The sequence below is a fragment of the Gracilinanus agilis genome, chromosome 4 (genome assembly GCF_016433145.1).
Source record: "Gracilinanus agilis isolate LMUSP501 chromosome 4, AgileGrace, whole genome shotgun sequence".
NCBI classification, from domain to species: Eukaryota; Metazoa; Chordata; class Mammalia; order Didelphimorphia; family Didelphidae; genus Gracilinanus; species Gracilinanus agilis.
In genome coordinates this window covers 10349907-10363887 of record NC_058133.1, presented here as the reverse complement: position 1 = coordinate 10363887, position 13981 = coordinate 10349907, and the positions used below count along the sequence as shown (strand labels likewise).

General features: G+C 56.6%; 1 protein-coding gene across 1 annotated transcript in view; it reads left to right on the top strand.

The window, feature by feature from the left end:
- Window positions 1-13981, top strand: part of IL12RB2 (interleukin 12 receptor subunit beta 2) — a 63419-nt gene that overhangs the window by 34454 nt on the left and 14984 nt on the right. Inside the window, exons 8-11 of the mRNA XM_044674761.1 lie at window positions 4496-4718; window positions 8218-8726; window positions 9956-10307; window positions 11796-11990. Of these exons, the coding sequence (XP_044530696.1) occupies window positions 4496-4718; window positions 8218-8726; window positions 9956-10307; window positions 11796-11990 (1279 nt within the window). The remainder of the gene's footprint in view (window positions 1-4495; window positions 4719-8217; window positions 8727-9955; window positions 10308-11795; window positions 11991-13981) is intronic.

The following is a 13981-nucleotide window of genomic DNA, read 5'->3' as shown; positions in this document are numbered from 1 at the left end:
CTCTCTCTCTCTCTCTCTCTCTCTCCTCTCCCTCTTCTCTCTCTGTCTGTCTCTATCTCTCTGTTTCTGTCTCTCTGTCTCTATCTTTCCTCTCCCTCTTATCTCTCTCTCTCTCCCCCTTCCTCCCTTCTCCATCCCTCCCTCATCTCTCTCTGTCTTTCCATCTCTCTCGCTGTCTCTCCCTCCCTCCCTCCCTTTCTCTTCCTCTCCTCCTCTCTCTCTCCCCACCCCCCAATCCCCTTCCTTCTCTTCCTCCACTCCATTACCTGGATAACATCAGGGTCCTCTCGGATTGTGCCTGTCAGAGCTCTCAGAAAATCTTTCTTCCGTCCACTAGAGGGAGCATTGATACCTTCTGTGACATTTCTGTGGCAACCGGAGAGGTGGGAAATGGCTAATTTGGATTCCACAGTGGATGGGTTGTTGTTGTTTGGGGGGAGGCTTGTCCAGAATACTGAGGCGGCTGCTGATAACTGCTATTCGTATAGCCCTGGGGGGGCCTATAAAGCATTTCTTCTCCCCCCCCCAAACTCTTGGAGATAGAGAAAGTGTTATAATCTTCTTTTGACACACGAGAAAGCCGAGGTTTAAAGAATTTGCACCTTGCCCTGTCACATATTAATAGATACTGGAGCTGGGGCTTGAACCCAGATCTTTGGGCTCTAGCCCCACGATGGGTCTCAAACTGGTTTCTGATTCTGGAGCCAGTTTTTAATGATAGGATACCCTAATGGTCACACCGTCTCTGCTAAAACTTACAAGGGGAAAATGAATTCCTATCAGTACGTGTGACACGGTGAAGGCACGCTGAATCTGGAGTCAAATGAACCTGGGTTCTGATTCTCAGTCTGCCGCTTCCTGATTGTGTGACCTTGGGCAAGTCTCTTTTCTTTGAACTTTAATTCCCTCAACTACGAAAAGAAGGCGTTGGACCCGCTGCCCTCTGAGGTCCCTCGTGGCTGAATCGATGATGCCCTGGACCATTCCGTTCTTCACGGCAGCAGCCGTTTAATTTCACACTGAGTGCGGCCCAATGGAAAGACCCCAGAACTTGCAGGTGAGAAGACCCAGGTCTGAGTCCCAGCTCTGCCCCCTCTGTCCGTGGGACCCACCACTAATTAGCTGTGTGACTCTGAGCCTTCATTTACTCGTCTTGGATGGATGATGGACGGATGGACAGATGGACGGACGGATGATGGATGGACAGACGACGGATGGACGGATGGACGGACAGACGACGGATGGACGGATGGACGGACAGACAATGGATGGACAGATGGACAGACAGACAGTGGATGGACGGATGGACGGACAGACAATGGATGGATGGACAGACCGATGATGGACGGATGGATGGATGAATGGATAGATGGCTGGATGATGAATAAATGGGTGGATGAATGAGTGAAGGAATGAAAAAACATTTAAAGCACTTATATTATATTTCTATGTGCCAACTCTCCGAGATAGGAATAGAAAAGAGAGCTCATGGCTGCTCTCAGAGCGCTGACGCTGGAAAGGAGCTCAGCCACAGCACAGACGGGAAGGCCCCGGGATCCTCGGGGTGCACCAGCAAGGCAGAAGGGGATAACTCGGAGATTGGACGAGCCGGGGCAGAGCAGATGATGAAGCTCAGGGCCTGTAGTGGGCAGGAGAGACAGCCAAGATCGGTGCTCCGCCATATTGAATCCTGAATGGCTGTGGCTGGGGACTCTCCCTTATCCCAGCTGTCTGAGTGACCACGTCTGCCCGTGGCTGGGAGCCTGGAGGAGTCTGAGCCGCAGCACTTTAGAAGGAGGCCCTCCAACGGGGGGACAATGACTGCGTAGCTTCCCTTAGAGCAGAGTTGCCAGGAGAGTGCAGCGAGGCGGTTCCGTGGATGGAGTGCTGGACCCAGAGTCAAAAAAGGTTTTGTTCAGTCACTTCAGCCACGTCTGACTCTACGTGACCCTGTGTGGGGGTTTGTTGGCACCGATGCTGCAGTGGTTTGCCATTTCCTTTTTCAGTTCATTTTATGGATGAAGAAACTGAGGCAGACAGAGGTAAGTGACTTGCCCAGAGCCACACAGCTAGCAAGCGTCTGAGGCTGGATTTGAACTCAGGAAGAGACAAGTCTTCTTGACTGCAGACCCGGCATTCCATACACTACACTATCTACCTGCCTAGCCAAGAAAACCTGAGTGCAAATCTGACATCAGAAACCTATTGGTTGTTTGACCTTGGATAAGTCACTTGGCCACTATCTACCTCAGTTTCCTTAACTGTAAAATGATAATAGCACCTCCCTTTCAGAGTTGTTATGAGGACCTGCACCTGGCACACAGTAGGTGCTGTTTAAAGGCTAGCTGTTATTATCATGAGGGCAAGCTTTAGTCAGCTCGAAAGGACATGAGTCGATAGGATTCATTCTAATTCGTTGGTAATGCATCTTTGCACAAAGCAGTGACTTGCCTCAATTTTGGCATCTTGAATTTGCAAGCGTCTCTTTCTGGGGTCCGGGCTCCCTTGTGGACGCCTGGGTCAAGTCACAGAATCTCCGAGATGGAAGAGAGCTCGGGCCTTGGTTGTCTCGCCCGTAGCCACCCGCAAACGCCCTCTGAGAACCTGGGACCATCGATCTGGACCTGGGACGAATCCTCCGGACAGACACAAGTCCAAGCCCTTCCTCTGACCCGTGAGCAGCAGAGAGGCAGAAGGTCTGAAGTCCCTGGTCTGGGGTTCCTCCAGGGAGTGAGTGTCCAGGGCAGCGTCTGGCCCCCCGGGTCTCTGCTTCTGCTTAAAGACCCCCAGGGAGGGGAAGCCCACCACCTCCCCAGCTGGCCCTGGATGCTCTTTGGGCAGCTCCAATCGTTGGGAAGTTTTTGACAACATGAAGGCCAAATTTGCACCACCCTTCGTGGTTCCGAGTTCTGCCTCTTGGCCTAAATAGCCCAAGGCTTATCCTCCTCCCCAGGAGGACCCTCTGGGTCTTGAGAGATCTCTTCTCCCACCCACCCCCAGGCTTCTCTGTTCAGGTGAACCATCTCCAGTTCCTTGAACCAACGTGGCATGATCCGACGGCCCAACTCTGGGGCTCAGACTGCACTAAGAGCGCCCGAGGGCAGGAGAGCCTCCCCGTCCTGCCTGACGAGCTTATTCTGGGCATCTTTCTCCCTGGTGGGCGAAGGTCGGCTGGGGCTCCTGCAGCACGGCAGCCCCGGGCACCCTTTCTGGTGCCCCAGCTCAGCGCCACGAGCCCGGAGGAAGAGGAATGGGCGCGCTCCTCCGCTCTCACTGCGCCGTGGCCCTTCCTTTTTCTCTTAACCAAACAAATGATGCTGTCTCCGAGAACCTCAGGCGGGCGAGTGCCTGCCGGCCCCAGAGCCAGCTTCCTGATGGCCCGTGACAGGCGCCGGTTTCACAAGTCCGGTAGGGCGAGCTTGGCCAGTCTTCCAACTCTGTCGGGGGTAGATTGCACGTGAGATAACGGCCTTCATCCCAGCGCTGGAACTCGACTTTTCAATGACCCGACCCTATTTACCGCCTTCGCCATCTCCTCCCATCTTTTCCCTGTGAAATTCTGCTCACCAAGAAGGGGAAGAGAGTCATTTGGCGAGCCTGGCCCGATCCATCACCGCCCCGGGAAACGTCTCCGATCGCTGAAATCGCGGCTCCCTTTCATCAGACCTTGGACGAGCCCGCGTTACCCAGCAGGCCCTGGAAATGTTCCCGAGAATCTGCCCATTTCCTTGCTTCAGCAGTTCCCAATTGCTTCTGGTGAGGTCGGTGGTATGTTAGAGAGAGGACAGAGAGTGGAGATCAATCATTGACCCAGCAGGCGTCCGCCGAGGGCCCCTGTACCTTCCCCTAACCCCCCACCCCCGCCTTGATGTTGATCATCCTCACCATGGATGTTGGGGCTGCCCTGGCTGGATGATGAACTCACGTCCAGGGAGGGTCCGACTTGCCTTTTTTTGTTGATAGGTTTTATGGGTAGAAATGGGGGGAAACAACCCCCAATCCACCCACCAGTCTCCCTTCCACATGGGGGAGATGGGGGCGCTGGAGGGCTCCCCTCCGTCTAGAAAATCCATGCAAAACGGTTGGGCCCTTCTGACATACCAGAGAAGTCAGAATTTGTTTCTTTTTCGTTCACGGGGTGTTGACTGCGCCTCTTTCTAGCACGACTAAATATAATTCATTGTTGATAGTCTTCAACCCTAGGGCGTAGATTTGACGCATTTCTGAGTTTCTAAACTTTTTCTGTGTTATCTGCTGGCCTTGGCGCGCCATTGGCGTCTTCTCCAAAACTCCCCCAAATTCCCATTGGATGGCGTAGGCCACTCCGTGATGTGTTGGGACCACAATGGGGAGAAGTCATGACGTGAGAGGGATACCTGCGCTGAATGGAGACGGAGCAGAGAGCCGACCCTCAGCCAGGAGGACGCGTCTCTTCTTCTTCTTTCCAGGTTCACCTTTATTCTGTTTAAAAGTTGGCCTTGGTTTGTTTTTGCAGAACATGAGCGTGGCAGAAGCGCGGGGCACCATCCTCCGGTACCAGGTGGTGGTCCGGGAGATGCCCAGCTCGGCCGAGCTGCCCACCCTGAAGAACTCCACCGTGCACAAGTACTGGACCACCGAGGTGCCCCAGAAGGACTATGCCGCGGCTGTTTCTGCTGTTAACTCCAAAGGCTGCTCCCCTCCCGCCTGGATCTTCATCCCCCGCCAGCCCAGGGAAGGTAGGACGCAGCCCCGGCCAGCCTTTGCCATTAGGATGTTCCCTCCTGGGAGAGACGATGCCCCCCGTCTTAGTGTCCCGGAAGCCAGTCTGAGGGGGTGACCCGGCACCCTCCTGGCCCCTGTACTCGAACCCCAGCCCATTCTGTTTGAATGCAGTCCTTGCTCGGGTGAACATGGAAGCTGCCCCATCAGGATTGGCTTGTACTGGGATGAGGCGGTGTGTGGCAGCGGCCCCCGTGCAGGGCTCGTACCCAGGGTCCCCACATTCCCATCGCCCTCCAGTTGTTTCCCAGCCACATGGCCTCGGACAGATCACTTCCCTTCTCCATCGTCCTGGCTGACTTTAGAGATTCCTTGTTGTTCAGTCTTTTCAGTCGGGTCCGACTCTTCGTGTTCCATGTTGGTTCGTCCCTAGAAATGTTCTCTGTTGGCTGAGTGGGAAGGGCTCAGCCGCTGCTGCTTCTCCTTTACCCCGACTCCCCCACCTCAGAGGGTTCGAGAAGTTGTCTCCAAAGGTAAAATCTAGAACCCTGGAGGGGAGCCAAGACGCATTCCTGAACAACCTGAACACAAGAGAGACCCACTAAGAACAGCGGGCTATACAGTGACTATGAAGCCCGCAAAGCCAAGGGCCACCATCCCCATTTTACAGAAATGAAGTGGCTTCTTGGGATGGGTGATGGATTCGCAGCTGGCAGACTCTGGAGGCCGAAGAGTCTAGGACTTGAACCCAGGCTTTTTTGAACCCTTGAATTTTTTTTTTAATCCTTGCCCAAGGCTACAGGGCCAGTTGCTGGACCTGGAATTCAAATGGGTTCTCCTCTCAGTGGAGCCTTTCCCCATCCTACCAGGGCTCCTGAGTGAGTAAGAGAAGGAACAAGCACAATGGGAAGTTGAAGGAAGAAGAAATCCGTTTGTGGAAGCCGAGGGGCTTCGTGGCCCTGGGAGCCTTTGGAAGGGAAAATGGTGGGGCCGGCCTGCTCCTTGGGGAGCTCTGTCTGGCCCAGGACAGAGAGGACTGGGGAGGGGAGGGGAAGGGGGTATAGTCCAGGCTGAAAGAGAAGAGCCGGTCCAGGCAGTGGGCCACGTGCCAAAGACTTTGTGCTGGCAGAGAATGGTCCGTGGCAGGACGGATCCCTCTAGGGGGCACCGCAGAGGCCCCCCTTCTCCCATGAGCTGGGGCATGATGATACATCAGTCCACACCCACACTGACTCCTTTTCCTACAGACGAGGTAGCCGCCTGGCCCCTCGGCTCATGGATCTAATGGGAGCCCCTAACTGCAGGGGCATCCGGGGGAGCCTCAGCAGCCAGGAGGGGGCCACGAGAGGCTTCCCTAGAAGCAGGCCCTGAGCCGAGTTTTAAAGGAAATCGGGGATCCTGAGACATCGAGGTAGGACAGGGGGCCTCTCGGCAGAGGAAATAGCCTGGGCCACGTCTGGGAGGCAAGAGATGGAGAGCTATGTGGAAGGACCCTCAGGAGGACCAAAGAGACCCGAAGGGGAGCGGCGTGGAATCAGGCTGGAACGTCGGGGCAGGCTCCGCGATGGGAGGACTTTCTGAATGTAAATCGAAGGGAAACAGATTCAGAACAGGAGCAGAAACAGGACGGCTCGTCCCTTTTCCAGAAGAGAAAACTGGAGCCACCGAAGGTCCCGGAGCTAGTCAGGGCAGCTCCGGCCCCCGGTCCGCAGTGGAAGGCTGGGCGACGGCTGGGGAAATGGGGCCGGGGCCGGGGCAGGGCCGAGCGGTCAAAGCCGGGGAACAAGCCCGGGACATCCCAGGCGAGTCTTCGGGAGGATTTCTGAAGAGGGACGTGCCTGGGTGCAGAGAGAGTGCCGGGGGGGCTCCCGGCGCGGGCGCTCAGTCAGAGTGGAGAGAGACGTGCCTGGGCAGGAAGGGGGGGCTCTCCATGCCCGGGGGGCAGCGGGGCGCTGCTGGAGCTTCTCCCACATTTGTCCGTTCATCAAGCAAGCAGTGATGAAGCAGCGCCTGCCCGCAGCCGTGTCAACACGCATGTGAGCCTCCAGGGCTCAGGCATCCAGGAAGCATTTTCTACCATCATTGCTCAGACATTCGGGCGAGGAGGGCAAAAGAAAAAGGAAAAGAAAGAATGACTCACGATGACCCCCCTCCCACTGGGAAGGGTCAGGGTCAGGATTTGAACACGGATCTTTGGAACTCCAAGTCCAACATTCTTTTCCCAATGTCTGTTTGTTGTGCAGTTGCCCATTGGGGTCATTTCCAGGGACAGCCATGGCCTTCTCCAGCTCAATTTACAGATGAGAAAACGGAGGCCAACAGGGTGAAGTGACTTGCCCAGCCTAGGAAGTCGGAGGCTTTGGACCAAGGAAGAGCTCCGGGCCAGGCGCTTTATCCCACGCAGCAGCACCGCGCCGCCCGCCTTCCTAACTCCAAACCCGCCGTTCCTTTCCCCATCGCCTGCCTTCTCCCATGAGCCGATGCAAGCTAGACAGCAGGCGGGAGAACGCCAGCCACGTCCATGGGAAGAGTCCCCACGCAATGGCGGAAAGGGCGTGCAGCGGGTCCTGGAGAAGGAAGGAGGAGCTGAGCGGCCCGTCGCCCCTTCCCTGTGGAGGCGGGAGCGGATCGTGCCAGCCAGTGTTGACTTTGTCCGTGGCTGGTTAGGCGGCCTGAACAACCTTTTCTTTTTCTCTCTCGTCAGTCAATGGCCATTTATTAAGTCCCCACCGTGTGCCGACACGGTGCCGAGTCCTGGGGCACAAGGAGAAGTCAGGGTGGGGGATGGGGGAGACCCCCACGACGAGGCACAAAGAAGAGCCACATCCAGGACCATTGGGCGGCCAAGATGGAGGCCTAGCAGGGGATCCGCATCACGGGGGATCCGGAAAGGCTGCTTTTTGGCAGAGACTTGAAGGAGGCCCGACATCGAGGAATGGGTCTCTGGGAGGGACAGAGGGGAGGGAGGGGGCCTAAAAGCAAAGGCTTTAGGCGAGAGCCAGCTATCGGGGTTTGGGGGTGTTTCTGCCGGAGGCTGCCCGGAAGTCAGCTCTGTGGTGCGGATGGACTCCATGTCAGTCCAGAACTCAGAGTGGCCCTCGGTAGGAGGTCCCAGGAAGAAGGGGCTGGAAAGGGGACGAGAAGAGATGCTGGAGGAGAGGCTGGGAGGGGGTCAGCCGGGTCCGAGGCCCCGGGGGGGACAGAGAAGGGCCAGGATTCCTTCTGGACGGGGCAGCTGCGGTCGCCAAGGCGATGTAGGCTCCGTGCCAGGAAACCCTTCCTCGCTCCCCACAAGGACGTTGCTGTCATCCCTGGGCTGCCCCGGGACGGGCGAGACGCCCCCTCTGTGCGCGTCTTCAAGCTGGGCCTGGAATGGTGGGAATTCCTCTGCCCGTAGAAGGCAGCCCAAAGGGCCCCCTCTGGGATTCGAACCCCAATTCTTCCCCGGGTTGGCTGGAATGAGCTGCCGTCCCAGCCGCCTCACGCGCTCTGTCTCTGCTTTCTCCTTTCCTCAAGCTCCTCGGGACGTCCTGGCCCAAGCCCAGGGGACGCACGGCATCAGGCTGACTTGGGAGCCTCCTGGCCCGGCTGCCGCTGCTGTCAAGGAGTATTTGGTGGAGTGGAAAGAGCCGGGCGCCGGCGGCAACGCGTCTTCTGCTGTCCACTGGCTGCGGCAGCCCCCCGGCAACACGTCGGCCATGATCTCAGGTAATGAGCCCGCCGGCCTCCCTCAGGACCGCCAGCCGGGTTGTGGCGAGCCGGGGAAGCCATGCCAGGCGGTGAGTCCTTGTTCAGCTTTTATGAAGCGCCTCGTGTCGGCGGGGAGCCGGGCCGAAGCCGAGGTCCGAGCCCCAAAGGCCGCTGCGCAGAGAGGGAGCTGCGTCTCACAGCGCCAAAGCGCCAACGGCTCCTGTAGGTGCCTAGGACCGGGCGGGAGAGGCGCGAGGGGGACGGCGGCCTGCCGGGCCCGGCGCTCCGCTCTGGCCCTGACGCTGCAGCATCCGCCTGAGTCTGAACACAGACAAGTTAGACGTGCAGACGGGATCCCGACTTACATACAAAGTCATGCTGCCAGAGAGACGCGAGAGCCGGAGCGTCCCTGCGGGGGCAGCAGGACACACACGTGCACACACGTGTCCTGAGAGAGCGCCAGAGTGAGTGTGTGCACGGCCAGTGAAACCCGCCCAGCCAAGGGGACACGCATGGAGATACTGAGTGCATGTATGTGAAACCGGAGAGAGCCAGACAGAGGGGATGGGGGGGGGGGGGAGACAGAGAGAGACAGAGGGAGACAGACAGATGAACAGGGAGAGAGAGACAGAGAGAGAGAGAGGAAGGAAAAGAGAGACACACAAACAAAGACAGAGACAGAGGGGGAGAGAGACAGAGAGAGACAAAGAAGCAGAGGGAGAGAGACACAGACAGACAGACAGACAGACAGACAGACAGAGATTCTATTTGTCATCTCCTTCTCTGGAAGCAGACATTCATCAGTCGCTCTGCAAACACTAATTCTGTAGCCGTGAGTTGGGCTCTTTTGGTTCTACTTGGTTTCTTCTTCATTTCTTCCTGTAGGTCTTTCCAAGTTTTTTTAAATTAAGCTGAGTGAGTATGAAGGCAGTATCAGGCCCACACGCATGTGTGTGCATGTATAATTACATATATATGTGTATGCCCGACAGTGCTGATGTAGAGCCCAGGTGGGGCCCCTAGTCACGGGGCGCGCTGGGGGTGGATCAGGGGAAGCTCCGCACCAAAGGGGGTGTTTGAGCCGAGCCTGGAAGGACACGGGGGATCGCACCTGCTGGAGAGAAGCAGGGAGTGAGATCCAGGCGTGACGCCTTTGCAGACCCCTGTGACCGCTGCCGTATAAGGAAGGGGTCCGCAAGGCGCTCTGCACGGGGCGCCATTTGGGCCCCGCCACAAGAACCCTCCTGCGGACAACCTTGAGCTCTTGTAGGAGGCTTTAAGACTCACAAAGCACTTCACAGATGGTATTTCATTTGCTCCTCCCAGCACACAAAGCGGATGCTGTTCTTTTCCTTATTTTTTGGTTGAGACCGACAGAGGTTAAGTGACTCGGCCAGGGTCTCGGCGTGTCCGCAGTCAGTTTCCACCTCAGGTCTAGCCCACTGTGTTCATGGCACCCCACCCCACCCCCTCTCACAACAGTGCTGGGGGGCTGGGAAGGGGCGAGCCAGAGAGTCAAAGATGTGAGATCTTCTTCCCTGAGAGACCGTGTGGTCTGATTCAGGAGAAAAAATGGCCAGCCCTGAAGTCACCGGAGCGAGTCCTTCCGGTGTGGGAGGAACATCAGGGGGCACAGAAAGAAGCAGGCGCGTCGGCAGCAAATGCCAATGGCCCTGACTCCCCCCACCAACATGACGGGGCTGGAGCTGGCCCAGAGTGTCCTGCCCGATGGGAGCGCCGCATCTTCAGGCGAATGTGGAGCTTTTTAGTGGGAAAGACGGAGCAGCAGCCCGAAGAGCCATGCCGTAAAGAAGATTCAGAACTTGGGGATGGGCCGGAGGCAGAGGAGTCCGAGGTCAGCCGGGAACATCGCCGGCAGCCTGACCTGAGCATCCATGCTGAGCCTTCACGTCTTTGTCAACATGTGCCTGAAGGGGCAGCTGGGAAGCTCAGTAGATGGAAAGCCAGGCCTAGCGACAGGAGGTCCTGGGTTCGAATCTGCCTCAGGCACGTCCCCTCACCCCCATGGCCCTCTCCCTTAACGCTCTTCTGCCTTGGAAGCAAGGGCCGATTATAGTTCTAAGACAGAGGTCAGGGCTCTGGCAGACAAGAGCACTCGGAGGGGAAGGAAGTGGCTGGAAAGCCCCACAGCCAGCGTTGGGTCCCAAAGGCTCGGGTGCAGCCACAACAAAGATGGCGGCCTGCCAGGCGCTCCCAGAAGCCAGGATCACGAGGGGTCCCCCAAACGGCAGAGTCGGGACCCCCAAAGGGCTTGGTGGCTGGACACGTTAGCCCGCGGGGCCTCTGCGGACACGGAGGGGTACACAGAGTGGGCCACCGAGAACCCCCTTGGCCCGCTTTTAAGCGAGTTCGTAGCCAGGCTCTTGAGGAGGCGGCCAGGCGGGACTCTTGTCCTGCCGCTGTCTTTCGATGACTCTGGAAGAGAGGAGGAGGCTGGCGCCTCGGGGAAGCTCTGCCCGGCTTCCGTCTGATTCGTGCATGTCGAGGTGTCGCTTTGAAAACAGGACGAACATCAACAAGGGGCAGACCCGGGACTCGAACTCAGGTCCTCCCATTCAAATAGCGGCTGTGTCCCACAATGCGTATACCCAGGGAGGGAGCTGCCACCAGAATCCTTGAGACGTGGGATTGGGAGCATCTCATCGGAAGGGCTAGTATTTGCCTGGCCATTGAAGGGCCACCAAGAATCTGATGTGCATCCTCTGTCTTGAGAGTCACAGTCGCCCTGGAGCTAGGCACAAGGGCATGTTCATACCCATTGGACAGATGAGTAAAATGGGGGCTCAGGGAGGTCAAAGAATTTGCCCTTGGTCACACAGCTCATTCAGGAGCAGAGGCAGGATTCGAATGCAAGGCTTCCCCACCTCAAGTCCAGCTTTCTATCACAGGAGTTTTGAAATCAGAAAATACTAAGCCAACAACATCCACGGGAGGTGCGGACGTTGGGTTACTTGAGACTGAAGAATCTTCCGCTTCAAGATAAAAATGTGATCCAGGAGAGTGTAAAAAAACAACAAAAAAAGGGAATTTTTGTTTTCCATTAACTGGGAAATGGGTTGTCAAAAAAAGGAGATATTTTCTCCGCAAAGATGGTTGCTGCCATAATGGAGGGGCAGCTTCTTGAGTTCAAATCTGGCCACAGACTCTTATTATCTGTGTGATAATCTGAGCACCCTGTTTGCCTCCGTTTCCTCATCTGTAAAATGACCCGGAGAGAGAAATGGCCAACCAGTGAAGGATCTTTGCCAAGAAAACCCCAGAAGGGGTCCCGAAGGTGGGACATGACTGAGACGATGGAACAACAACCGTATCACAAATCCAAACGGAAGTTCCCACGTAGGATGAGGTCCTCCAGGGACCTGTGTGCAAATTCTGCGGCCCAGATTGTATCCGGCTCGTCGGTGAGAGCCTCGGTCACTCGGAAGAGTTCTGCCCATCAGCCCCGGTGGGTGAAGGACGCCTCTGTGGAGCCCCCGTGGAGCTGAGCCACTGGTGCCAAGCACACGTCCACATGGACTCTGAAGACGGACAGGCGGCCGAGGCCGGAATGAGGCAGGAAGAAGAAGCAGGGCGTTGCTGTGGGTCACCGAGATGCTCCCGAAAGAGGACAAAGCCGAGTCCCTTCTTTTCACGCCAGCCCTCCTCTGGGCGGCCTTCTAAGACTGCCCTCCAAGAGCAGGCGCTGGCCCGCTTGGGAAGGGGGTTTTCCTCTTACACTCCTCATCTCACGGGTCCAGGCCGAGGATCAGGGAGGGAATGAAGGGGGGAGCGAGTGAATGAATGACCCACGGCTGAAGCCCTCTGCCCAGTGCTGGGGATGACAACAGAAGCCTCAGGACGCTCCTGCCCTCCAGGAGCTCCTGAGGGGGACACGACACACAGAAGGCTTCCGCCGTAGGTCCGATGGAAAGGTCTTCCCGAGGACCTCAGAAAGCTGCGGCAAGACAGATCGTTCCGCCTCGTCATTGATCTTGTTTCCACGGTTACAATCCTGCTAGTTTCCAGTACCGGACCATTGGACCACAAGACCAGAAAGAGCTCCCTTCTTGGGTCTTCTGAAGCTGTGGAGCGGTCATCGGGCCCCAGGGTGATGGCTGAAGAGGTCAGGCTGGTATTCAAAGATCCTCCAACTCCCAAGTCTCATCCTTCCACCATTAGCCCACTCATCACAGCCAGAACCAGGCTCCTCAAAATAAAACCACCCACAAAATCCATTAACTGGGGTCTTGGTCTAAACCAGTGATGGCGAACCTTTTAGAGGCCGAGTGCCCAAGCGGCACCCTGACACCCCATGGGAGCCACCTCCTACCCCAGACCGGGGAGGGAGGGAGGGAGGAAGTGCTCCCATCGGGCTGCTGGCAGAGGAGAGGGAGGAGGGAGCATTTCCCCTCCGGCACGCGTGCCGTAGGCTCGCCAACGCAGAGCCAGATCATCATGCGACCCCATCCCCAGACCAAAGATTTAAAGCTGGAGGGGAATGTCGAGGATGCCTCGGTCCGTCCTCTCATTTTACAGAGCCGGGAACGGAGAGCTGAAGCAGCTGCCCAAGGTCAAACGAGGACCACGCACGGCTAGAAGGAGTCCACCCAAGGTCACGCCATCCCTTCAAGAATGTCACCAGACACCCTTCTCGTTGTCTTTGTGCTCGGCCAAGGCGGAGGCTCCTGCCAACCTGTAATTAAGATTGACACACTTCGCTGGCCAGGCTGGCAACCTGGAAGGAACTCCCATGGCCCCGGGGGTGCTCTGGTTCGACTCCCACATCGGGGGGGGGGGGGGGAAGGGAGGGGTAAAAGCAGAACATTGTTTGGGAGCTCGCCGACAGGATACCCACAGAAGAGATGCCTCTGGACTTGCTCTATTAGAAACCTGCTGGGGTGAGAGAAGGGCTATCTCTGATGACTAGACCTGAGATAAGGGTGATTCTTCCCCTTTTTCTCTTGGCTAAGGTAAACTTGGTACTGTCACTGGGGAATCAGGACTCCAACAAAACAGGGCAGCTGGGTGGCGCAGTGGAGAGAGCGCTGAACCTAAAGTCAGGAAGACTCCTCTTCCTGAGTTCAGATCTAGCTTTAGACTGCTTGCCTCAGTTTCCTTATTGTAAAATGAACTGGAGAAGGAAGTGGCAAACCTCCAGTATGTCTGCCAAGAAAACCCCAAATGGGGTCATGAAGAATCAGATACAACCGAAAAACAACCGAACAACAAACTCCAACAAATGCAGTCTTGGCCACCTAGGATTATTTGGGGGGGGGGGGGGTCTCTTCATGGTCTCTCCCAATGACAGTAATGGTGGCTCCGTACTCCTTCTGCCTCTTTAATGGGACTTCTTGGTAACATTAGGTTGTCTTCTGAAGCTCCATCTCTGTCTCTCCCTCCTCTCTCAATCTCCCCCTTTCTTCTTCTCTTTCTTTTCTTCCCTCCCTCCTTCTCTGTCTCTCTGTCTCTCTCTCTGTCTCTTTCTCCCTCTCTGTCTCTCTCTGTCTCTCTCTATCTCTCTCTCTCTGTCTGTCTCTGTCTCTGTCTCTCTCTGTCTCTCTCTGTCTCTCTCTGTCTCTCTCTCTCTCTC